The sequence below is a fragment of the Penicillium odoratum genome (genome assembly GCF_028828045.1).
Source record: "Penicillium odoratum strain IBT 22623 chromosome Unknown utg000004l_segment0_segment0, whole genome shotgun sequence".
In the NCBI taxonomy this organism is placed as follows: Eukaryota; Fungi; Ascomycota; class Eurotiomycetes; order Eurotiales; family Aspergillaceae; genus Penicillium; species Penicillium odoratum.
This window is the reverse complement of record NW_026643146.1, coordinates 1,116,592-1,139,770: the sequence shown is the minus strand read 5'-3', so window position 1 is coordinate 1,139,770 and position 23,179 is coordinate 1,116,592. Positions and strand designations below refer to the sequence as shown.

Here is a 23,179-nt window from a genome sequence, read left to right as displayed (position 1 = left end):
TTCACTGCGATTCCAAGGCATTGACCTCCAGGGTCTTCTTGTCCAAGATGCGCTGCATCTAGTCAATGACTGCTTGGAGGTCAGCCTGTTCACTCCTAGCCTTTTCAAGGAGCTGCTGGAGGCTTCTGCCGTTTAGCGATGGAATTAAATCCTGCGGGGCCGCTGTTGTTGGTGCTGTTGGCGTAGTCGGTATAGGTCCTGTGAGGCTGCATTTATCATAGTGGGCACCGATATGGCAGTTAGGGCAGTTGGCACGCCCATGGACCCGGACACACCCATCGAACATCCCCCGTTGATACCGGCAGCGGGTGCATGCCGTAGCTCCCTCGATAAGTTCGCCCGTTGCTTGGGCCAGTAGCGCTTCACAGTTCTCCTTTTTGGTCGACAGAAAGTGATCGAAGCTGGGGCCTTCCCATGGCCATCGTTTGGAAGACTGTGCCCTCACTGATGCAAGCGTGGGCTCTCGAAGAAGCGGGAGGGGCTGCAGAGAGTTCAGCAGCGTTCTTTAGTGATCTGTACTCGAGCACGTTGCCACATCGGATTTCTGGCGCTGTGCGCCCAGAATGAGGGAGGCTGATCAGTACCATCAATTATTGGGGCTGGAGGGTCGAGCATCGGGTCAAAGGTGGGTGAGTTGGACATTGCGTCAATGGTGAGATGGTTGGGGGTGAAAAGAGCTCAGTTACAAGAAGCAACCATGGAAGTATTATTATTACTGATGTCCATCCCGTGTCCGTCCCGTGTCCATCTTAGGTCCAACTTAGGTCCAACTTAGGTACCTTAGGTACAATGTAGAAAGTGTATTGAGGCTGCCATATCTATGTTCTTTCTGTAAATGGAAGCGGGCCAAAACCTTCACCTTCAGCATTCACTCATCCTTTCTCATCCTTCCACTTCCATTTCCATTTCACACTTTCATCTTCATCCACCCCTCCATCTCCGTCCATACATCATTTGAATCTCAAGTCCATCATTATGGAGTCCTCTGGCCCCAAAAGGCAAAAGCAAAATGGGGTTCCTTACCCATACATCCCGTTCACAGACCAGGACTACGGGGACCACGAAACTGCAAACCACCCCTTTTTCATCCGGACAGTGCCATGTAAGTAGTCCTTCTTCTTTCCATGCAAGCTTCCCTGGCACTGGTTAACGCATATTGATTAAAGGTCTCCCGTTAGAAGAGATTTCCAAGTTTGATAAACTTCGCGCTGAGTTGATAACAATGACCAACGACGAGAACGAGATGTTCGTTCGGAGCTGCCATCCAAGCCTGTGCTCCCAGGGCACAGTCATGGTCTCTGAATCGAGCTTCGGCGAACCTGTGTGGCTTGTGCTGTCACCCATCACCGCGCCAGAGAAGATTTATGCAGGTGGAAGAGCAATCCATTACTACCCCGCCCATCACAGCGAATTCATTCCTTGGCTACTATCGCCACGATCAACTGCTGGGTACAATCGGTATTTCGACCGTTACATCAATCCCCGACGATTCCTGCGAGCAACAGATCTTAATAGCCTCCGAGAGCTTTTTCCAGCCGCTATAGGCGCGACTGTACTGATTGCCGGTTTCCTCATTATTCTGTTTGATGATATGCAACATGTACGGAATGCGTACACCGAAATTTACCCACTGGAATTAGCTGGCATGCTTGTGTACTTCGATGTTGCCAGAGATGAGCTCTCAACAACTCCTGTTGAGTACGGTCTTGATACCGATACCCGCATTGGGGAAGAAAATACCCGTGCAGGGTGTATTGGTCTGAAGGTCCGGCTCCAGGATGGAACCGAAGCAATCACCACAGTGACTCATGGATTTGTGAACTGCCCAGGGACTTCCTTGGCAACAACTATGCTGAATGTTGTTCGCCAAATGCTCGACAAAGCAAAGAAAACGCTGGTCCGATATCTCCCAGCGCGAATTGCCGAAGATAACAGATTCATCACATACTCCGGCGTCCTTACAAACAATCCTATCGGACGAGAAGTGTTGATCGCTGCCTCCCATCATCGGGTATGCTCACAAACCCCGCTTCAAGTGTTTTATTGACCCTTTGATAGATTGGACACATCTCGCGTACCTATGACCAACCAAGTCGGATTAAACCCTACCCGCATGGCTATGATCATGACCTTAGCCTTGTCACCGATCCCGCACTCCCCGACGTATGTAACCCACCTGGTTATCCAGCAGTATCTGAGTGGGCAGACTACTCCACCGCTCTCGATGGAAGACAAGACGTCTATACTGTGTCTCATCATGTGCAAGCTGGAAGGTGGAGAGCTATTGAGGGCAAGGTGGATCAAACTCTGTTCAACAGGTCGGTAATCTTAGGAACAGGTTACAGATGGAGCCAGAGAGAGAACACGCAAGCCGCTGTCATACTATGGCACACTGAGCCGGCCCTAACTCCAACACAAGGATGGTCTGGAGCACCATTATGTGTTGGGCGACCGAACGATCCGATTGCCAAAGCACTGGCTTTCCAGAATTTTCAGCAGGCATTCAAGTTGCCATTGAAGGATGGCAAGCCAGACGGTGTATTGATCAAGGCTGGTTTTGTTCTCCCCGCAGACATCAAGAACTCTACCATTCTTAGCGCGAATTCGGAGGCCACCCGCCCCCTTTTCAATACCCTCCCTGCGAAAATTCGGAACTCTAGTGAGGCTTCCCCCCAGAGACGCAGTTTCTCTGCCGTCTAGGAGTCGTCCAAGTTGCTGCCATTTTTGCTATCAGGTTTGCTTGTTAATAGGGTCTTATGCTGCTGCCACCCCCTTCTTATTATGATACAATCAAAGAATTATTATTGTAACCCATGTCCATCCCGTGTCTATTATAGGTCCAACTTAGGCCCAACTTAGGTCCAACTTTGGTCCAATTCAGGTCCAACTTTAGGTACATAAACATATGCAAATTGCTATTCTTAATCCAGATTAGCATAGATACGTGGGCAAAAACAGGACACATGGAGAAATATATTTTCATTCTAGTTGATTTTCAATAGAACGTATGCCACACAGGAAATTAATTGCAACCATTCGATCTGGATCCCTCCGCTGACGTAGATGATAAGATCCCATATATGGATTTGGAATGTAGGGGGCTTAGTACACTCAAAATTCTACGAGCGATAAGTCTAAATTCTAATACTACTAAACTTTGATAAGCAAAACCAAAAGTGATTGTTTACTTACCTACACTAATCTTGATAACTTAAGACCAGACAATGCACCAAGGATGTGATTTCATAAAAATTTGACCTGGATAATGTAGTGCAGAACTTAAATATATTAACCGAGATCTGTGGAAATTAAATTTAAAATTCCGGAATAAGAAGCAGCTGCTTAGAATCTCGGAATTAACGAGATAAGCGATGTGAAATGTCGTCTCGGATTACCATAGAGAACAAAATCCAGATTGAAAACATGCATGAGGCATGAAGTAACCTGCATCGGTCCTAAGGATCGATCTAATGCACGGCCTTAATTCAGTATCATATCCGCTGCGCCGAAACCTCCGCGCCGCAGATAAGCGTGCGACCCAGGCGTCGCAAGCCCTCCCTTATTCAGGATGCAGGGATCGCAGTATGTGATTGGACACAGATACCAGAGAATGCAGTAAGAATCGACCGAAAAAAAAAACTTGAGAGTGAGTGGACATCAATTTCGCACATCATCGCTGCAGGTCTTCACCGGGATGCGGGGGCGGAAAGGGGGGGCAAGATCCGCGATGGGTATGGAGTCTGATGTGTACCCCACCGGAATCTCACCGAGATACTAACACAGTAGAGGATATTGAGCGACTGCGAGGTCGTGAGCCAATGTGATTAGCGGAATGTCAACGTGGACGACTGTCGGTCAGGAGGAATATTCATCCGCAGGAAAGGAGAGGATTTGTTTTCGGGCTGGGCTGGGCATGTAAGGATGCGAATTGTTGACTTGGCAGAGGATTGGAAAGACCAAATGAGGATCTGGAGATATGTAGCATGTATGTTCTACCCTTGGCTGTGGAACGTGATCCGCGATAGGCGGAATTCCTAGGCTTAGGGCCAAGACGGGCATATCAAACAGCAGTCTTGGCGGATCACCATCGCATCACCTTGGCGCTACTTGGCAGGTATTCTGGGGGACCATCCCTCGCATCCGGTGGCTAATATTGTCTAGGCATTGAGAGGGAGGCTGTGTCAGGCATGTGGCCCTGTTGAGGTACAGGAAGAGAGTGTTGGATTGGAAAGAAGCACATTGAATTGCCAACTGGCCCGAGAGGCTATGTATTCTGAAACTTCCGAGAATATAGAGACAAAAAAAAATCATAAGAAAGATAAACATATTGCCAAATGGCCCAGATCTGATAGCGCCTGAAACACCCCAGTTGCTTTTCCGCCGCTTGTATCCAGATGGTCGATGGCCTCGAGTTCCTTCATGGGGTGTCGGGGTGAACCAAATGAGAAGTCAATGGATTACCGGATCCATTGTTAAATGAAAAGCATCTGTCGCTCATGTAAAGGGGTAAAAGAGAGTCGAAATGCAAACAATCACTGAGAGAATCGTCGAGTGGTGGTGCCAAGGGTCAGGTAGCCTGACACGGAATAATCAGAGGATGTAGATGATGTGCTATCGGAGCGGTGCGACTTGGGAACCACGTTAGGGCTCGGGTCAGCGGAAGGAGAGTCAGACACGGCCTGCTCGTAGGAACGGGAGTCTGGGCCAGATTCCGTCGGCGACAAGACAAGGAACTTATTGGCCGGGTTAAAAGGGACCGAGTCGGCAGCAGAGAGGACGAGGAAACGGTGAGTGGGAGTTTGGGTGTACATTTTGAATGTTTTGAATGTTGTGTGAGAGTTTGTGTATAAGTAGTTGGTTTTGTGAAGAGGTAATTTGGATAGTATAGAGAGTTGGATAAGCTGTGGAAAAGTAGTTTGAGACAGTAAGAAATCTTGTGACGGGTGAAATCGGTCAGGCTTTATACCCCGGGCTCGTGGGCCTTGGGTGAATGAGGGGCATTGCTACGTATCTGATGTGCTTGACAAAGCGTCGATCCAGGACATCTCAGCCGGGGCAAAGTGGGTACCCGATGGTCATGCAGACCAAGCCTCCCCGCGATTGTCGCCCATAATGGACGATCGAAAACACACTGGGAATTCTCACATGTCTTGGCTCAGTGAAAAGAGAAAAGATAACAAAAAAGGGGGGCAATTTGGTCTCACTTATGAGAGCCAAGACGTCACTATTGAATGACTATCACCCCTTCTGCTTTCCAATTCTTCGACATTGCCCCTCTTGGCTTTGGTATTTGGGTCACACAGGCCCCAGACAGGGCTTGCTAGTCATTCCCAGAAGCCATGGCAAATATGCATATTCTTGGCGATGAACTTGGCCCCTGCTAATCGCTAATTGCGCAATTCAATTTTTTGTTAGTGTTTTCCAGGTATTGGGCGGGCCCCGTGGCGAACCGAAAGTCAAAGGAACCTCGGATGATCTGCCGTCAGGATGAGAAGAGGGGCCAAAAAACACCTCATGGGAGAGCTATTGGATTTCACAGGACCAGCACACCCACCGCCTCCAGGATTCGCGTCGAATACGGAGGCATCAGACCTAGGGCTCCAATGTTTGGTCAATTAGGTCGCACGATCATCTTCGATTGTATCATCTCCGATTATATCCGCGTATTTCATTCATGCATGCACTGATAGCTCCGATTCTTTATCATGGTTATCGTGCGCAAGTCTTTCCTCTTTGCAGAAAAAAAAACTGCATATGACATCATCCGATTATCGTTCATAATGATATCTGCTTTTACCGAAGTCCCCGGAGGACAACCCGGAGGACTTCGGTTCAAACATGGATTGCGGGGAAGATCTTTTCCGACATGTGAGAGGATTCGAGACCACTAGAGTACCCGTGTCGCCAAGTCAGGTGCCTCAGTCGCCCTACATAATATTTCCCCTGTCACGCTTTGTGAGAAAGCTGAATCACAGTGACTGACTGATGACCATTTGTTATTATCACGTGGTAACGTAAAACCAATTTGTGATTGATTACTATTGATTACTAAGAGACTGATTAGAGGCATTTATTGAGCACCCAGTCCACTTTAGTCCATACCCATAGAAGTCCTATGTCCAACCAATGTACCATGCTGTTTATTTTGCGAATTACTTTTAGGTGGCCATCATTTCCCATCCTACACCATTTAGGAGAATAAGAGGATCCAGTGATTTTTCCACAGGAGCTGCTTGCATTGCTAGTGGCGAAAGGTTAAAAGACAGTATTAAGGGACAATGGATACCTCTCATATGACTTGTCGCTTTCTTATATCTTTCCATCCCATCCCCCATGCCACAAAGAAACTGCCGACAGCTATACCAGCCGCCAGATAGAAGACATGATCTATCCCCTGACTATACGCCATCAACACCCCTTTCAACGTACCCTTTGAAACCACATCGCGAATTCCTGTAGCCCCAACAGCAACCACGGCTTCAGAATCTACAGATGGAGCATATTTCGCAAGGCCAGACTTCAAGCTGCTGATGAAGATGACTTGGGCCAAGGTGAGGAAAATTGCCTGACCCAGAGTTTGGCTAAAAAAAAGCAGAGACAGAGCAACAGAAATTTGGGCTCCCGGAAGGATATTTTGGACTGCAACAATCGGCTAAAACGACATGTTAGAAAACATTTGAATCAATATAGACATCTTGGGATGTAGTCAACTCACCGCTTGAGTGCCAAGGCCCCGTGCAGCTCCGATGAGGATCTGGTATCCAATCCATGTTCCTGTTGTAGTCGATGATGAGAAGAGAGATATCAACCCGTTTCCAATAGCTGATAACCCTCCGCTAGTAACGCTAAACGGAAGATAGTAGCCGACTTTTCCTACTATAAGGTCTTTAGAATCAATACTATCTGTGGAATAGGTGGGAAGTTCATACCTAGGAGACCAGCGGAAATGACAAGAATCAACTGACTGATGATGTTGGGGAGCATATAAACACCACTCATCATTGGGGACGCTCCTTTCACCACTTGAAAGTAAAGAGGAAGATAATATGTTGCACAGGCAGTCATACCCCCGGCGAAAAAAAAGAAAGAGACAACAAAAACAGACTATTCTTTGAGAGACCATATGGAGAGGGAACATAGCCTCTGTACCAGTGCGGTACTCCCATGCCAAAAACAAGAGAAACATCATACCTGAGCCACAAAATAGGCCAATGACTGTCGCACTATTCCACGCATATTGGTTTCCACCATAATCAAGCGCCAGAAGGAGCTGAATCATGGCCGGAGCGAAAATAAAGAATCCAATCAGATCCAGCTTTTCTCGCACGATTCGGAGGACTGATAGATGGTTGCTGGCAACCGTAAGTTCTGGGATGTTGACGAAAAACAAGACAACAGCAACGGCGCCGCCAATTGGAAGATTGATGTAGAAGCCTGCCAAATAAAAATCATCAGTAACGAGATAAGGCAAAGAGGTAAGCACAGAGAACCTACACCATCGCCATGATACATATTCCGTTAGCGCCCCTCCAATCAATGGGCCGAGGACAAGCCCGAGCTGAGCAACTAAAAGATCGCGGGTCAGAGGAAAAAGCTCAGGATGTGTCAAATTGGTTCACTTACTCCCCAGAAGGATAGCTGTCATGGCTGTCAAAATGCAATATTAGTGAAGTCCTTCCAACCTAGAGAAACCAGAAATATTATGCATACGTGCTTGTTTTTCCGGAGGGAAGGATCTGGTGATAATCGTCAAAGCGCCGTTTTGAATACCTGAAGACCCGATGCCTGCCATTGCCCGTGCAACAATGAGCATTTTAGAGCTTGATGATAAGGCACAGATCAAGGAGCTGAGTTCAAAGATACACAGAAGCACAATAAAGGTCCTCTAGTAACTTTTAGCTACATTAATTGTATTTGATCGAGACATGTGCATGTGCCAGCGTACCTTGGTGTTGAAGTAGGTATAGATCTTCCCTGTCAGTGGCTGAAAAGACGCACTGGACCAAATGTTAGTTGAGTTCTCTGGTATCAAACCGATTGACAATGACTGAAGTACCTGGTGAGTTGATATGCACTACCATACCATGCCACATCGGAGAGAGAATGAAATTGACTTGTAATTCGGGGAATCGCCTGTGGTGACTGCTCATTAGTCGACAGGAATATACAGTATAGCTAGCCGTTTCGTATAGTATTGCCAAGAAAACTCACCGGGGCAACAATAGAAGTGTCAATAAGCACCAGAACGGCGGCCGACGTCAATGCTGATAACAGCAAGACAAGCTCAAAGCCAGCGATATAGACGCGTCCCTCGATACCCGCCTCTTGTTCTTCACTTTTCAAGGAGTTGCCGTCTTCTACCTCTGATATTGCATACACTTCCTCTTTTTTTGTGGGCTTCGGGGCCTGGTTTGAAACATCAAGGCATTCGTATTGCTGTACTCCCATTTTCTTGGAAGGGTAAGACCGTAGAGTCTTTGAAAAATCCAGATGGTTGGAAAGAGCAGAATGCCTCAACCAAAGACGTGTCAAGGCGGAAACCCCCTAGATCCAAGCCTGCACTCATGAACTCTATTTTGTTTGTTTTTGCAGCTGAGGAAAGTGGAGCGATTTATAGTGGAGCAAGGAATGAACGAAAAAGGATACTGTAGCGTAGGGATTTGCGCTTTGCCGTTTCAGTATACGGAGTACTCCTGAATGACTAGGGAGTCACATGCTATCCACTGGATTTCCTTATTGCAATAGCGCGGAACATAATGTTGAGCTGAAGTGAGGAGGCGGAAATAATAGAACAATAAAAATATAGCTGGGGAGCTTATCTTTTCCAAATCCGGTATACTCCTGGATGATCAGTGGTCCTAGCTCACCCACACTCTGATCTTTAGCTGGTCACTATGATGTTTTGCTTGTTTAGCATGTATCATATAGGGGAAATGTACTCCGTTTGTAAAAGTAAAATGTAGTGTGGCTTGAACTAAGGGTAACTTGCATGTTACAGGTGCGGACCAGTCCACATAGTGCAGTACATAGTGGGATTTCCTATTAAATGGGATTATCCACTCCGTAGATCTGAGGGCTTGTTAAAATAACCATTGAAACTTTAAATAAGAAATTTTCTAGCTTCGCGGAAATAAATGATAGCTCTCTGCCCGAATTCTCCTGCAAAGTTTCATCATTGAATTCCGATATTCTCAACATGTCTCTATCACAATACAAGTTCGAAATACTACCCCACGACGAGCTGAGTGTACAGCAATGGGCTCCCAAATTCATCGAGTTCCGCCTGAACGCCCTCAAAGCAGCCCCTGCAAGCTTTTCATCGTCCTATGAAAAGGAAGCTCGCATCACCAAGGCAGATTGGGTTTCACTGCTCAGCGAGCCCGCCTTTAGGGTCGTCATTGCTGTTGTTCGAACGGATGATGATTCTCTTCCTGTATGGGAGAGTGAGTGGGTAATGACTTCAAATCTCTATGGACCTCGCTGCCACCACCAACCCTACCATGACAATGCAACCGACTGTCACGAATCGTCCTGGTACGTGGCGGCCTCCTTCGTTTCTCCTCAACACCGGCACGGGGGCATGTTACTTGAAGCCTTTTACACGTGCGAGCGAGCAGCCGTCAGCGAAGATAGACAATCATTCGAGAAGCGACACCAAGCTCAACTTCTGCGACGATCTGGACGATCACTACAATACCGAACACGCATGCTGGGCACTCTGACTCACAGGCATCCCGCTGTTTTGAAATACTACCGATCGACCGGACTGGAAATTTCATACACTATGCAGGTGAAGGACTTTGCTCGATGGGGGTGGAAAGTTCCGGTCAACCCTGAGAAGTTAGACAAGGAGATAACTGTGATGGAGAAGATTATTCCATGGGAAGCCGAACCAATGGCCCGACTGTAACTAAAGAGCTTAATTTTCTTTGACTTTTGCTTTTTCCATTATTAAATCCACTGTGTTTCAGCGGAATCCACTTCAAAACTTATATTTTGTACTATTTTGTAGCATGCAGTATGGCGATCAATAGTGAAAAGTTAATGCAATGGATCTATCCACTTTTAAATAGCCCGACTGTAGATCATTCCACTTGTCAGAACTTTGAATAAATTTCCTGTAAGTTCTCGAGACATTTAATCCGTCCATTACTCTTAATTTCTATTACAAGTTTCACCTCAAAAATGGAAAATAACTGCCTTTTGTTGGCCGAAGCCCGCGACGAAAAATTAAAAGCGCCAACCACTCACTTAATTACTCTTCTCGATCAAGCCGCCTACCAATTTCCAGATCATGATGCCATCATTTCTGTTCATCAGACCGAAATCACGGGGACGTCGCAGTCCTTTCACTGGACCTTTGCTCAATTGCAGCAAATGAGCATCGAACTGGCCGCCCGCCTCTCTTCCAGAGGCGTTGGTCGCGGAAGTCGCCTTGTTACCCTTATTTTCAACCAGGCCCAATGGGCACTTCTTTTCTGGGCTTCTTCCCGCCTGGGCTGTGAATTTGTGCCACTGGATCCTCGAGTGCTCGATCGCGACGGAAGGGATGTTTTATTCCTCCTGGACCTGTTGAGACCGGCCGCAATATTCGTAACGACCGAGGCCATGTCAAACCGGATTGACCAAATCACGAGCGATCAAAAGTGCCGGCCTTCGGTCAAGTGTATTGTTAGCGACCATGAAGAGACTAACGTACTCGATGGGTGGACGACGCTGTCCGAAATCATGTCGGGGCCCTCAGATAACATTCCTGCTTTGCATGAGCCCGGGAAGCCAGATGATACAGTGCTCATCTTGTTTACAAGTGGCACCACTGCACTTCCCAAAGGTTGTCCGCATACGACCATCTCTATCGCTACCCAAGGACTGGGACTTATGGACCATTTGAACGTATCATCTGGCTCACATCTTTGTCAGCATTTGCCCAATTTTCATGTCTTCAGTGTTGCTTTCACTCTCGCGTTCTGGCTGGCTGGTGCTACTGTCGTGTTCCCAAGCTCTTCGTTCAACCCACAGAGCAGTTTGCAGATGATGAGATCCTACCCAGAAGTTTCAGTTCCCTGTGTCCCGGCGATGGTACATGCTTTATCGAACTGTGAACCGCCTCAGCACAGCTCTCGCCATTCGTTTCAAATTGTCCTAGGTGGGGCTCCTGTGACTTGGGATGTTGTGAAACGCAGCAGGGATTTGGGAGCGACAAAGGTTATTCCCGGATATGGCATGACTGAAGGTATAAGCTTTGTCAATACCTCCATTGATGCAACCTCCTTGAATATGATGAAAGGTGATGTCTCTGCTGGGAAGGTTATCGCCGGTGGGAGAGTCCGAATCTGTGCTTTGGGAAGCCGCGCCCCTCTACAAAAAGAAGAGATTGGTGAGGTGCATCTCGGTGGTCTTCCTGTATTCGGCGGCTACCTTGGCGGCACTAGTGACGCATGCTATCGTGAAGATGGAGTAAATTGGGTAGTCACAGGGGATCAAGGGTATATGGATGGGCAGGGCTACCTTTACCTACTGGGCAGGTACAAAGATCTCATCATCCGCGGCGGTGAGAACATATCACCACTCAGAATAGAGCAGTGCTTAGGTCAGGTCGATGGAATAACGGTGAGCCAGATCAAACCCCATTTTAAATACAGCAATCTTAACGTACTTGACGCTGACTTCATGCAATAGGACGCCTTTGTTGTCGGGGCTCCAGATGTTACTGCTGGTGAAGTGCCTGTTGCTGTGATTCGAAAGGGTCCTTCAACTCCAGTGTCGATTAAAAAAGATATTCAAATGATGATTTTGAATGAACTAGGTGCATCATTTGCTCCAGCACATGTTCTTGATCTTCAGGATGACCTTCAGAAGGACAACTATCCAACTACAACCTCCGGCAAAATCCAGAAAAAAGTGCTTCGAGAATGGGTCATTGATTATCTGAGTCAAGTTGCCACCGGGAGTCCAGTCTCGTTCGATGATCTTCCATCAGAGTTGTTGAAAATTTGGTCCGCCATAACGGGCCTGGCGCCCCAAGACATTGATCCCAATGTGTCTATACGCACCTTCGCCGACAGTATGATGCAAATCCAGTTTTGCCACATGATACGCCAAAATCTGCAGCTGGTGATCACACAGAGTGACTTGATCAAGTTCAATACTATTCAGCAACAGGCCACCCTGCTTGACGAAAGAAAGCAACGTCAGGCCAAAGACTCTCTCTGTCGCGATACAGCCCATGACCTGCCGAAGCTGGTCGATACTGAGAAGGCAAAACGGGCAGCCTCTGAGAAGTTGGAAGCACTTGGATTTGGATGGGATAATATTGAGGAAGTCATTCCAATTCATGACTGCCTGAAACGGTGCCGCCGTGGAGCTAGGCCGAATTCATGGAATATCCGCGTGTCATGGATTGCGACCTCGTCAATTACCATCACCGAGGTTCAGGCAGCCTTGTATACATGGGTCCAACGTCATCCCCTGCTGCGGTCCACGCCTGTTACATATGATGAGAATCTAGATCTTTACTTGGCCATGCATCCCAGTGAAGATTGGATGAGACTACAAGTCATTAATGGCGGGACAGTTGAAGACGTGAATGATGTCGCAACATATAAGCTGAATGATCCCGAGTATGACTTCATTGATGACAAAGGGCCAATGTTCAGGGCTACGATCCTTGATGTGAAAAATCCATCGGTTGTTGGATTGGTTATGCACCTGCACCATCACATATTTGATGCTCACACCTTATTTCGATGGTTCGAAGACTTCAGGGATCTTCTAAACCGCAAATACCAGCTTCTCAACTTCCACCCATACCGTGATTACATCACAGATTACCATGGGAACCGAACTGGTCCTGCATCCCAGAAAGCGGTCGACTTCCATGTTAACAGGATTCGGGGAGTATCGTCTGCCACAGATGCTTTATGGCCACCGCAGATTGCACCGCTCTGGCTCAAAGGTGATAATCAGGGCTGGGTTCACAGTGATAACACCCCAGGCTGTGCCAATGAGAGACCGCTTCTCGATGGAAAGGAAAGCTGTGGAACTAAAGGCATTAGTCGTGCCGTCCATGTGCCCAAGATCCTGGAATTGCAACATAACTTTGCAATCACACCTCCGGTAATTGCGAAATGCGCTTGCGCACTACTGAATGTACGCATGACTGGAGCCAAGGAGGCCTTGTTTGGAGTTATTGAATCAGGTAGAATCTGGCCGTCTGCGGATGACAGTCACCCTGATGACAAAGGCATAGACATACTGGAAGTTGACGGGCCTACCATCACTCACTGTCTCAATCGCACGACAATTGTACCCGATGAAACGGCAATGCAGCTTCTGTCCAGAATGAGCAAGGATCAGGATGATATTCTTTCTCATGTAAACGCTCCTATCGATGAAATATGTCGAAAGCTGGATGAACCCGATATGAAGACTTTTATTGACATCGTCCATCGACAAAGCTTTAACTGGATTATTCCCGGATACAAGGAACACGCTTCGGATCCAATTAAGCGCATCGAAGTTATCGCTCGGCCGGATCTCTGTCTTTCCTGGCTACCAGGTCTTATGGAAGGCAATATGTTAAGGTTGGCTGTGTCATACGATGATGCACAGCTGAGGGCAAAGGACGTATACAGCATCATGACGGAGTACTTGTGTGCCGTGGCCTGGCTTTCTGACCCTGCTAATATGGATAAGCCTGTGTCTGAGTGCGAGTTCCAAGGCCATGATATCGTGGATCTTGATCGCGAATCACCAGCTCGATATCGCCAGTGATCAGACTATCTGAATGCTTTTATACCATATGTTACACCTTGTTAGGCAAACAAATGTACAATATTCATCCTAATTAATGGTCGCTTGCTTTCATCCCCAGAAGCATACTGTGATTGGCCCTCAGGGCGTGCTGATTTCTACTCATTGAGCAGAAAGCAGAAAGGCCTGAGCACGAGAACGGAAATAACAAATCATGTAGACCAGAAAATTGCAGAAAGGTTTAAGAGATGATGAATATTAAGGCGATTTGAAAATTACCCGTATTCGAGTTTGGGGGCCAGTGCTAGCAATTCTCCAGACTTTTGATTTAACCAGTTAAGGCTATCAGTGCGAATGCGCCTAGCCATCACGTGGTAGAAACCTCCTGCGATCAGAAACCTAAAATTTCATTAATTTATTTTCCTTTTAACCTTCCAAGATTCATATCCACAAAACCAACAGCGCCAAACTTGGAAGTGGAGGTGAGGTCTCTGTTGCCGCCCTCTCGGGCGTATCACAGCCCGGAGTCGATCTCCCGGGCCGGTGGGCGCCTGGACGAGAGCCTCAGTAACAGTTCCATCAGCGCTACTGCGCCACCATAAAGCGCAATCGTTCTTCACCAGTCATCTTGGCTCTAGAAAGGGCCTACAACTAATCTATAGGCTCAGAGTGAATCTTTCTATTACATTCCAATGCTAATCCATCTCCACATCATCACACCAACATCTGTGCAATTCAAGATTTTTGCCTGCAAATATGAGTTAATTGTTCCCCTCGACCTAAAAGCCTGGGTAAATATCTCGTCACATTGCAGATTTGCTAAGTTTATCATCACTATCACCAACTGCGCCATTGTATGAAGCTCTATTTGCTTGCGAGTCCCACATGGGGGCCATTATATGGAGACACTCACCATTGCCCATAATCTAGACCGACAAATATCGAAATTACGTGAAATAAGAATGTTGCAACCTTGGAAAGGCCAAGCTTCTATGCTCCATCTAAGCGGGAAATTATTAGCTCTCATGGCACTATACGGGCTTCTTGGTGACTAATATGCCTACCGAGGTGGTTGGACACCACACATCACATATTGCCCGATTCAGGAAATGTTCTTTCTAGAACGAATCAGAATAATTGGCGAATCACAATAATTCTACCCAAAAGCTTCATCGTCATCAATGTGCGATACCTTGCATGTCCTACTTCCTCTCTTCGACACCTGCTGTGCCCGCCCCTAGTCTCCACGACCAAGACTTTCGCAGGTGGTAGGCGCACTGACGCCTAAGAGAAAAAAAAAGCAACTTCCAATTATATCTGGAAAATGTTCTGGAAATTTGTCAGATGAGCTCAACAGTGTGCCTGGCGCATTTCTCCAGCATGAGTGTTGGTGTGATGCGCAGCCTCATTTGTCGACGGGGCAACGCACTGGTGTCAAGACGTGGGGAATAACGGGATGATGTCAAGTGCAGGCTGCAGCTGCGGAACTCTAATAGAGATTGGGGTGTGGGAGGGGATCAACAGTTCGAAAGCCTTGATACAATCCTCTGCTCGCTATTCGCTATTCGCTATACACTATTCGTGCACAGAACCGAACATCCCCATCAGGCGCAACCCACCTGGACGCCCCTCTTTGATGATCCACATAACCGCTAACCCTGCCCACCACTGTTGGAATATCTTGTCCACATAGTCCTATGGCTCCTCATTTGTGCCCTCTAGTTGGTCCGGCGTTCGTCATCGATCGAGTGACCACTAAGTCAGTAGATGCATACGGCGCATCTGTATGTTCTGCGCAGCATCTGTGAGGCCGATAGCACATCCTATTCTTGTCTTCCGTTGAATCAGGGTATCTTTTGTCCCTGCAAGGCCGCGCAGTCTTCATCTGGGATAGCTATATGGAATGTTATAAAGGTGGCCGTTCATCCTCCTCGATATCTCATCCAAACTATCAATCCTCACAAGCCATCAAAGCTATACGGAGAATCCTTCCTACTTCCACTTCAAACTACATCATCTTCCTCCCTGATCAATATGTGCAACGTTTATATCAATCTATTCGACTGCGGCTGTTCTGTTCAGGACACCGGCGTGGTTCCCTGCGCGAAGAAGGGCACCCCGGCCTGTAATGGAGTGATAGAAAAATTCCGCAAGCATCCAGGCTACAACTGCCCAAAGCACGGTGGTGGCTAAGGCATCCCCGGGAGGTTAGTGGGACTTGATCTACCCACTTGGCTACTCGCTTGATAGGGTTTATTCCGTTAACGCAATCTCTACAGATGATCTGACCACATTGGTCCCAGGCCTTTTGGGATCATTTCACCTTGATTAGAACGTCAAATGCAATCAGCATATCAAACAAAAATGATTATGTGGACCTGAATATCTTGTATCACATTGTGGCTTGGAGGGCTGTTGTTTTTCCCTATACCGTGGATGGCATTTCCGTTGTCTGGGATTGGTTTATTGTATACCTGTGTATGCTCGGAGGAACTCTTGAATATTTTGCCTTTTTTTGTTTGCTTTCTGGATGACGCCCCTGGGGTGCTTTCGCGGTAACTTCCCATGGTTCGGACATTTTCCCCCGAAACAAGCGCCACCCAATTAATTTCTCTATTTTCTTTATATTTTTTTCTTCATTAGTCACGCTGATCTGAGCCAAATACGTATGAAAGACATTGCGTTCTATAAATCATGTACTCTCCACTAGAAATCAGAAAGCTGATCGGAGAGATCGATAATGACGAGTGCTAATTTGTAGAACTGCATAGAAACGGATTGTTCTCGAAGGTGCGTTATTTAGAATTTCGTTCCGGCCAAGACCCTAGAGTGGGCTTGGATCCTTTGAACGCTTATCATGGCTGCAACAGGGTACATGGAAGATCACTCACGTGGAGAGTTAATAAATGCCCGAGCAGCAGGGCTGAAAGTTGGTCAAATGGCAATGGTCAAGGCTGATCATGACTTGTGGCGGGAGGCGAGCCAGGGGCGTGGGTCGAGAGGGCTAGACAAGGGTATGTCCACGTTGACGCTTACAGGGATGTAAAGAAACGAGGGAGTTGTACGGTATCTTGTAGAGAGGCTTTCTTTCCCATTCAAAAGAAAGATTGAAATATGAGATGCACTGATTGATGGCCTCGAGATTTACGTGATAATTTCTGGGCTTCAAGGGATCGGATTTTCATGGATACCCAATACTCTCGGGTGGCGCGGGTGCTATCCTGAACGCCCCCCCTCGAGGCGAGAAACGGTTATTGGACTGCAGATCAGATCCAGTCATGGAAGTATGGACCATATCAGGGCTAGCCACGTTGTGATGCATGGAGAAGGGAAATGCCATTTCATGCACGTCTCAGTTCCAATACGACACGGGGAGCGAGAGGAAACCCACTCACAGGACCCATCACACCCGCTAAAAGCGAAGCGCGTGGCCCTTCCAATCCACGCATGGCTGAACTACCCTGTCCAGATAGGGAAGTCACTATTTCTCATCGATGTGGTAACCGGCTCGAGAGTGGCTGAGATCGGACTCTCCGGTGAAGATACAAAGAGCCTGGCCTCGGTCCAACAATGAAAGCAGATTTGTTAGTCTATCGAGGCACCAGAGAAAAACAGGAAAGGACGTGCGAGAGATGGCTGCCCACTTATTGGTGTATCGGTCAATGGCCCAGACACTCACAAAGCCACCAGAGTTTCCCACCCAGCGAATAAACCAGTGTTATTAAACGCGACAGTGGGCCCATGGGTATCGATAGGTTGGCAGCCGCGGGCGACCAGTAGTGGATGCATTAGACCCGCATTATGCTTTAATCAGCTGATTTGGGAGCAAATCACTGTGATATCTTGATTGTAGTAAGAGACGTAGTCTGAAGACATCAAAGAGGAATGTATTGTTCTTTCTTCCTGGCAGATATGACCATTGATGGCTATTGTCATGGGTAGGAACCGGGGTAGATAATGAACAGGGGGCTTGTGAGGATCTGTTGTCGTAATCACGCTATCAGGGAACAACCCTAGTCCAGGAAGGACAGTGGCGGGCCCTGGATTGGGCTCTTCCAAACCCCGGAGGCATTACTGTGGGAGCCCATGCCCTGGCGATTCGGGACTTTGCCATAAGGAGTATAGGGGGGATCAGAGCAGCTCGGGGCCGGAGATCTTGGACACTGTCGCCAAAGTAAACGCCGATCTCCAGTCCCACCAGCTGACTAGCTCAGCCTCGAAGCCTCTCAGACTTCCCTTTGGAGGTATACCGGGCCAGACCTCGCGAGAGAGCTGTTTCAACTCTTGAGATGAACGGCCCTCAGAAATCGTAAAGACCTGGTCCGGGAGAGTCCTTTTTTTGAATATGAAGAGCTGATCAACTACTGTGGTTCAATGTATTTGTCAAGGGCATACTCCGTAGCCCCGCTTAAGTCGATAGCTGAACGATCGCTATGACCGGAACTAGACTCCGGCGAAGCGGGCGAACCGCTACTCTGGGAACAGTCAATTAAGGGTAGTAAAAAGGCAGCAGCCATTAGCCCAGGAATCGTTGAGTAATTAATCACTTAACCATATCTTTTATGTTCATCTAGAACTCTTTTTTAGCCTGTATCGTCATCCAGGCACGAGAACTCTCAGTGTCGATCCACAATGTCGTGGTAAAGTCACGTGTCACCGCGTCAAGAGGCGGGTTTCTTTGGCTTTGCTCCATTCCGCGCTTCCATGAGCTTGGAAAAAGTCTCATATCGCATGTGTGATGTCGATTGAAGTTGACTGGGCAACTGCCACCTCTGGCCCGGATGGGGAAGCTCTCGCGGAGCGCATCCGCGCGTTTGTTCATGATAAGTTCCAGGAGGTGGCCCTACCACGCTTCATTCGCTCGGTCCAGGTGCATTCATTCGACTTCGGTACCATTGGACCTGATCTCGAGATCAAGGATTTCTGCGAACCTTTCTCAGACTTCTACGAAGAGGACGACGACGACACCTCAGCGACCTCCGAGGAGCTTGTAGAGCAATGGTCAGACTACGATGACGAAATGCCAATGAACCATGCAGCCCACAGTCCTCACAGCTTCAGCCACCACCCTTACCCAGGCGAACAGTTCCAACCATCCGCGCTCCGCTCCCCGCTTCCTCTCGGTGATCACCTCAATCCACACTTCCTGCCCCGCTCAGGAACCCCCGGCATTCCCGGCGGCACCTCAACACTGGGCTACCACCTTATGTCACTAGGCGGTCTATCCGGAACACAAACTCCTCTGGCAGCTGTCGCGGGCGGCACACGTTTCACAAGCGGCTGGTCCGACTCTGGTCTAGCCGCCCACGGCGGAAGACAAGCACGCCCTTCACGTCCATCCGTACACCAGCAGCGCCCAGAACCAGACATCGACACCACGCACTCCGCCTCTCGGCCCTCAACAGCCTCACACCCCTCCATAGGAAACACTGGCAGTAGTGGCTCGAATCGCAACAGCGCTGATAACCCGGCCGATATCCCGCAGCCGTCAACCGAATCGATTGCCGACGACCCTTCAATCCCGATCCCACCTCGCATGCGCGAGCGCCGGCCAGATGATTTCCAAGTCCTATGCCATGCGAAGTATGCTGGCGATGTGCGCATGTCGTTGACAGCAGAGATCCTGCTAGATTACCCAATGCCTAGCTTTGTTGGTCTTCCGCTGAAACTCAATGTGACTGGCATCACCTTCGACGGGGTAGCGGTTGTCGCTTACATTCGCAAGCGCGTTCACTTTTGTTTCTTATCTGCGGAGGATGCGGATGCACTTCTTGGCTCTGAAGCTCAGGGCAAGGGCGCACAAAACCCTGGCGAGGATGGGCGTCCGAGGTCTGGTGCAGAGCGCGAACAGAAGCGCCAGGGTGGATTGTTGCAGGAAATCCGGGTAGAAAGTGAGATCGGGCGGAAGGAGGATGGGAAACAAGTGCTGAAGAATGTGGGTAAAGTGGAGAGATTTGTACTCGCGCAGGTTCGCCGCATTTTCGAAGAGGAACTGGTCTACCCCAGTTTCTGGACTTTCTTGATCTGATCTATGACCTGCTTCCGTGCTATAAAATGTACAATTACGAATTCACGACATTTTAAGATGATGTTATGGCCAGAGGGATAGATTTCTATCTCTAAAACAGGTAACAGTTAAACACATATCATAAATAATCAAAACTGACAGGCTTCCAGAAGTAAACACTATGAAGTATTGGCTGTTCCACACAAAATTCTGGTAATATCTGCCAGCAACAACAAGGAAGGTATTAACAGGCCTTCCTCTTCCAGGACGGCAAGGTAGTCCGGGGAAAAAATTTATGAACATTGCAGCAAGGGTGTCCGGAAGAAAGTCTTTCATAGCGCGTGATCATGCGGTAAGAAAACCAACCGCAAGTACCACGGGTGTGTAGCGAGCGGGCTTGCAAGAAGCTAGACCGCACTAGAAACCGACGCACCCAATGGTTCGGCTTCAGATTGGCACCCAGACAAAAGGACCATTTACAGGTCCTTCTTCACGTTGGCGTCGCCCTTGTTGGAGGAGACCTCATCGCCGAGCTTGTGGTACTCACGGGTAAGGCCCTCACACTGCTTCTTAAGGGTTTCGATATCACGGTCCTTAGCGGCAATCTCCTCCTTCAGGCGGCCAATTTCACCAATGGAGCCAGCCTCAGCGAGACGAGCAGAGTCCTTACCACCAGCCTTCTTGTCACCCTCGAGCAGCTTGACGCGGTCCTCAAGACGGAGAACATCGAGGATCATGGTGTAGGTGCGGTTGAGAATCAGGGAGAGGAAGAGGGTGAAGCCACAGAGGTACATGTTGCGCTGCGAGTAGAACTTGCGCGCCTGCACCTCCATCCGATCAGTGCCCAGGTGTGCAGCGCTGTGGTGGGATATGATTAGATATTGGACCGATTTAATTGTGGGTATTGGAAGAGCTTACCCGACGCCATGTCCGTCTCTGGAGAAAGCAGCCAGTTCCTGCTGCACCCGGTACACCCGGTTGACGCTGTCGAGGAACAAAATCAGGATGAAAATGAAGGTAATCTAGTGGAATGCGTTAATTGACATGATATTCATACGTCTGGCTTGGTTGAATTACCTTCAACCCATACTGAAGCTTGGCGATGATAGGGCTTTCTGAAATGAAGGTAAACAGCTTGCGCTTGATGGTAAATGGCAGAGGGACGATCAGCGCCAGGAAGACGCCCATCTCAAACACGAGGAGCATAAAAACCTATTCAGCGACTTCATGTTAGCTTGCGAAGTTTCAAAGTGGCATATCTGTTGCTTTTGCAAGTGTGGTCATTTTGAGTGAACTGTTCACTCAGCCCACTAGGCTCCAGCCATGCCTCGGCTAGGTCGGTCGGAGAACAGCAAGCGGGAATATTAACAGCGGGAAACGTACAAGACTGTAGTAGAGAGTCATTTTGGCGAATTTGTTCCTTTGAACAGCTTTCGGTGTCGATGATTGGAGCTGGTTAATAGGGGAGTGGGGGGATCGAGAGCTCCGTGCAATCTGGTTTGAGTAAACAAAGACCAGAGAAGCAAAACAGGTAAATGTGGGAATAAATGTAGACCCGAATGCTAAAAGGCAGACGTGTTCAGATTGGGCAGGGGAATGAGTAACCACCAGTGGGAGGTTTCAAGGTGGGCGGAGGTCTTTTATGGGGAGTTTTCTGGCTTCGGGGCACAGACGTCATCAGCTACCTCCCACGTGACCTGGTGGGCCCTTCAAGAAATCATCGGCGCTTATCACTGAGACTCATGGCTATGGGGTAAATGCAAGGATTGAATGAAACCAAAATTTGACATTGCTATCGGAGTTTGACAGCTGATGCCGTCTTTTAAAATACAAGTTGGAATGCTTTGACAGTCCCAAGTTTTTCTATGAAATATACCCATAGTACCTAGTCGAGGCTATATTTGTTGGAGATTAGAGGCATACCAGTGTCTGGCATGCAAACATTTCAATTGTGAAAGGGATAGGGTGTACCCTTTGAGTTACGGTAGGTTGCATCTCAAGGTGACGGACCCTGTAACATTATCACACCCATTTCAAGCGCTAAACAAGAATAGCCCCTCAAAATCCGTCTCCCCATATCCACTCAATTTCATGCTTCATACGACTTGTCCAAGTCATCTTAAGCCATGACCTCGGAAATCAACTAAAGATAAATATCAATTATTGAATTTCCGGATTTTCAAAATACTTCAGATCAACATGGATGGCCTCTCAGAAGGCAGCAACATTCTTACGCTTCCTTCCGGTCGCATTCTAGCATGGAACGCATATGGCGAGACCCTCAAAGGTGAAAACTCAGACAGTCCCGGAGTTTTGTTCTATTTTCATGGATATCCTGGCTGTTCTGTTGAGGCCACTCTCATCCCAGCAGAGCTCCTCCAGAATAGCAATATACGCTGCATCGCTCCCGACCGACCTGGCATGAACATGTCGACGGACTATTACGAGCGCCGTATATGGATTGGCCCGCAGATATCCTGGCAATCGCCGATCACTTGGGCATATCCCGGTTCTTTGTGCTTGGTGTCTCAGGGGGAGGTCCTTACGCCCTAGCCTGCGCCCATTCCATATCCCGGGATCGTCTTGAAGGCGTGGCAGTGGTTAGTGGGATGTATCCGACGACATTCAGAATGGAGGGGATGCTTCCCGAACTGAAAATGCTTGTAGCAGCTGGGGCTTGGCTGCCAAGATTCATGACCAGTGCAATGTTAGATATGTCCATGGGTCGTGCGGCAAGGAATAAGGATCCCGAAGTTCTGGAGGCAGCAGTAAACAAGACAATGGCTGGAAGACCAGAGGTAGAACGCATGGCGTGGAAAGATGACAGAGTCAGATCGGCAGCTATTGAATCGGTCCGCGGTGCGTTCTGGCAGGGTGGACGACCCTCAGCTACGGAGTTGATGATTTTATGTGACTGGGGTTTCCAAATTCAAGGTATCGCTGGAGAGAGAGTGCGACTATGGCATGGCAAGCTTGACAGAAATGTGTTTTTGTATGGCCAAACAAGCTGCAGAATTAATGCCTGGGGCCGAGACACATTTCTTTGACAATGAAGGGCATTTGAGCTTGTCAGCAAATCATATCTCTGAGATAATTCTTGATCTTATTAGTCGGCAAGAGAAGCTCATGTGATTGACTGCTGTCCAGCTGCGCCTTACAACAGCCCTTGGAAGTGTTTTTGGCCTCGGGGGAAGATACCCCGAATCGACAAACTCGAAACATCTGAACCTAATTGTGACCATTTCTTACTCTACAATTAGCTTCCCAATCATAGTAGCGGGTTCATTATTTATCAAAATCCGGAGTTGACCAGACATTTGAATCTGAAGCCGCGCGTGACTTCCAAGGTTTCTTCACGCACCGGACGGTGTCTCTAGAGCCTGCCCAGGTAAGAAATCATTCAATTGCCTCCAAATTCCT

The 23,179-nt window shown here is 48.2% G+C and overlaps 11 protein-coding genes across 11 annotated transcripts; 5 read left to right on the top strand and 6 right to left on the bottom strand.

The window, feature by feature from the left end:
- Positions 1-58: 58 nt before the first annotated feature.
- N7520_004690 (DUF3716 domain-containing protein) lies at positions 59-642 on the bottom strand (the record flags this gene model as incomplete). Its single annotated transcript, XM_057138624.1, has 2 exons — positions 59-481; positions 520-642. The coding sequence occupies 2 exons, from the start codon at positions 640-642 to the stop codon at positions 59-61; spliced, it is 546 nt and encodes a 181-aa protein (XP_056996831.1).
- A 333-nt stretch (positions 643-975) lies between these two features.
- On the top strand, positions 976-2,700 carry N7520_004689 (uncharacterized protein; the record flags this gene model as incomplete). Its single annotated transcript, XM_057138623.1, has 3 exons — positions 976-1,102; positions 1,167-2,011; positions 2,059-2,700. 3 exons carry the CDS (start codon positions 976-978, stop codon positions 2,698-2,700), a joined length of 1,614 nt encoding a protein of 537 aa, XP_056996830.1.
- A 1,832-nt stretch (positions 2,701-4,532) lies between these two features.
- Positions 4,533-4,811, bottom strand: N7520_004688 (uncharacterized protein; the record flags this gene model as incomplete). The annotated part of the gene is made up of 1 exon (XM_057138622.1): positions 4,533-4,811. One exon carries the CDS (start codon positions 4,809-4,811, stop codon positions 4,533-4,535), a length of 279 nt encoding a protein of 92 aa, XP_056996829.1.
- Positions 4,812-6,289: 1,478 nt separating this feature from the next.
- N7520_004687 (uncharacterized protein) lies at positions 6,290-7,645 on the bottom strand (the record flags this gene model as incomplete). The annotated part of the gene is given in 6 exon segments (XM_057138621.1): positions 6,290-6,652; positions 6,716-6,876; positions 6,930-7,104; positions 7,121-7,434; positions 7,495-7,566; positions 7,624-7,645. The coding sequence occupies 6 exon segments, from the start codon at positions 7,643-7,645 to the stop codon at positions 6,290-6,292; spliced, it is 1,107 nt and encodes a 368-aa protein (XP_056996828.1).
- Positions 7,646-7,663: 18 nt separating this feature from the next.
- On the bottom strand, positions 7,664-8,448 carry N7520_004686 (efflux pump antibiotic resistance protein; the record flags this gene model as incomplete). Its single annotated transcript, XM_057138620.1, is given in 4 exon segments — positions 7,664-7,885; positions 7,904-7,997; positions 8,057-8,175; positions 8,212-8,448. The coding sequence occupies 4 exon segments, from the start codon at positions 8,446-8,448 to the stop codon at positions 7,664-7,666; spliced, it is 672 nt and encodes a 223-aa protein (XP_056996827.1).
- A 748-nt stretch (positions 8,449-9,196) lies between these two features.
- On the top strand, positions 9,197-9,910 carry N7520_004685 (uncharacterized protein; the record flags this gene model as incomplete). The annotated part of the gene is made up of 1 exon (XM_057138619.1): positions 9,197-9,910. The coding sequence occupies one exon, from the start codon at positions 9,197-9,199 to the stop codon at positions 9,908-9,910; it is 714 nt and encodes a 237-aa protein (XP_056996826.1).
- Positions 9,911-10,185: 275 nt separating this feature from the next.
- On the top strand, positions 10,186-13,773 carry N7520_004684 (uncharacterized protein; the record flags this gene model as incomplete). The annotated part of the gene is made up of 2 exons (XM_057138618.1): positions 10,186-11,610; positions 11,680-13,773. 2 exons carry the CDS (start codon positions 10,186-10,188, stop codon positions 13,771-13,773), a joined length of 3,519 nt encoding a protein of 1,172 aa, XP_056996825.1.
- A 4,717-nt stretch (positions 13,774-18,490) lies between these two features.
- Positions 18,491-19,780, top strand: mdm12 (ERMES complex subunit MDM12; the record flags this gene model as incomplete). Its single annotated transcript, XM_057138617.1, has 1 exon — positions 18,491-19,780. One exon carries the CDS (start codon positions 18,491-18,493, stop codon positions 19,778-19,780), a length of 1,290 nt encoding a protein of 429 aa, XP_056996824.1.
- Positions 19,781-20,235: 455 nt separating this feature from the next.
- Positions 20,236-21,163, bottom strand: N7520_004682 (putative BAP31 domain protein; the record flags this gene model as incomplete). The annotated part of the gene is made up of 4 exons (XM_057138616.1): positions 20,236-20,617; positions 20,678-20,781; positions 20,837-20,971; positions 21,143-21,163. 4 exons carry the CDS (start codon positions 21,161-21,163, stop codon positions 20,236-20,238), a joined length of 642 nt encoding a protein of 213 aa, XP_056996823.1.
- A 795-nt stretch (positions 21,164-21,958) lies between these two features.
- On the top strand, positions 21,959-22,312 carry N7520_004681 (uncharacterized protein; the record flags this gene model as incomplete). Its single annotated transcript, XM_057138615.1, has 1 exon — positions 21,959-22,312. One exon carries the CDS (start codon positions 21,959-21,961, stop codon positions 22,310-22,312), a length of 354 nt encoding a protein of 117 aa, XP_056996822.1.
- N7520_004680 (uncharacterized protein) lies at positions 22,302-22,568 on the bottom strand (the record flags this gene model as incomplete). Its single annotated transcript, XM_057138614.1, has 1 exon — positions 22,302-22,568. The coding sequence occupies one exon, from the start codon at positions 22,566-22,568 to the stop codon at positions 22,302-22,304; it is 267 nt and encodes an 88-aa protein (XP_056996821.1).
- Positions 22,569-23,179: the final 611 nt, after the last annotated feature.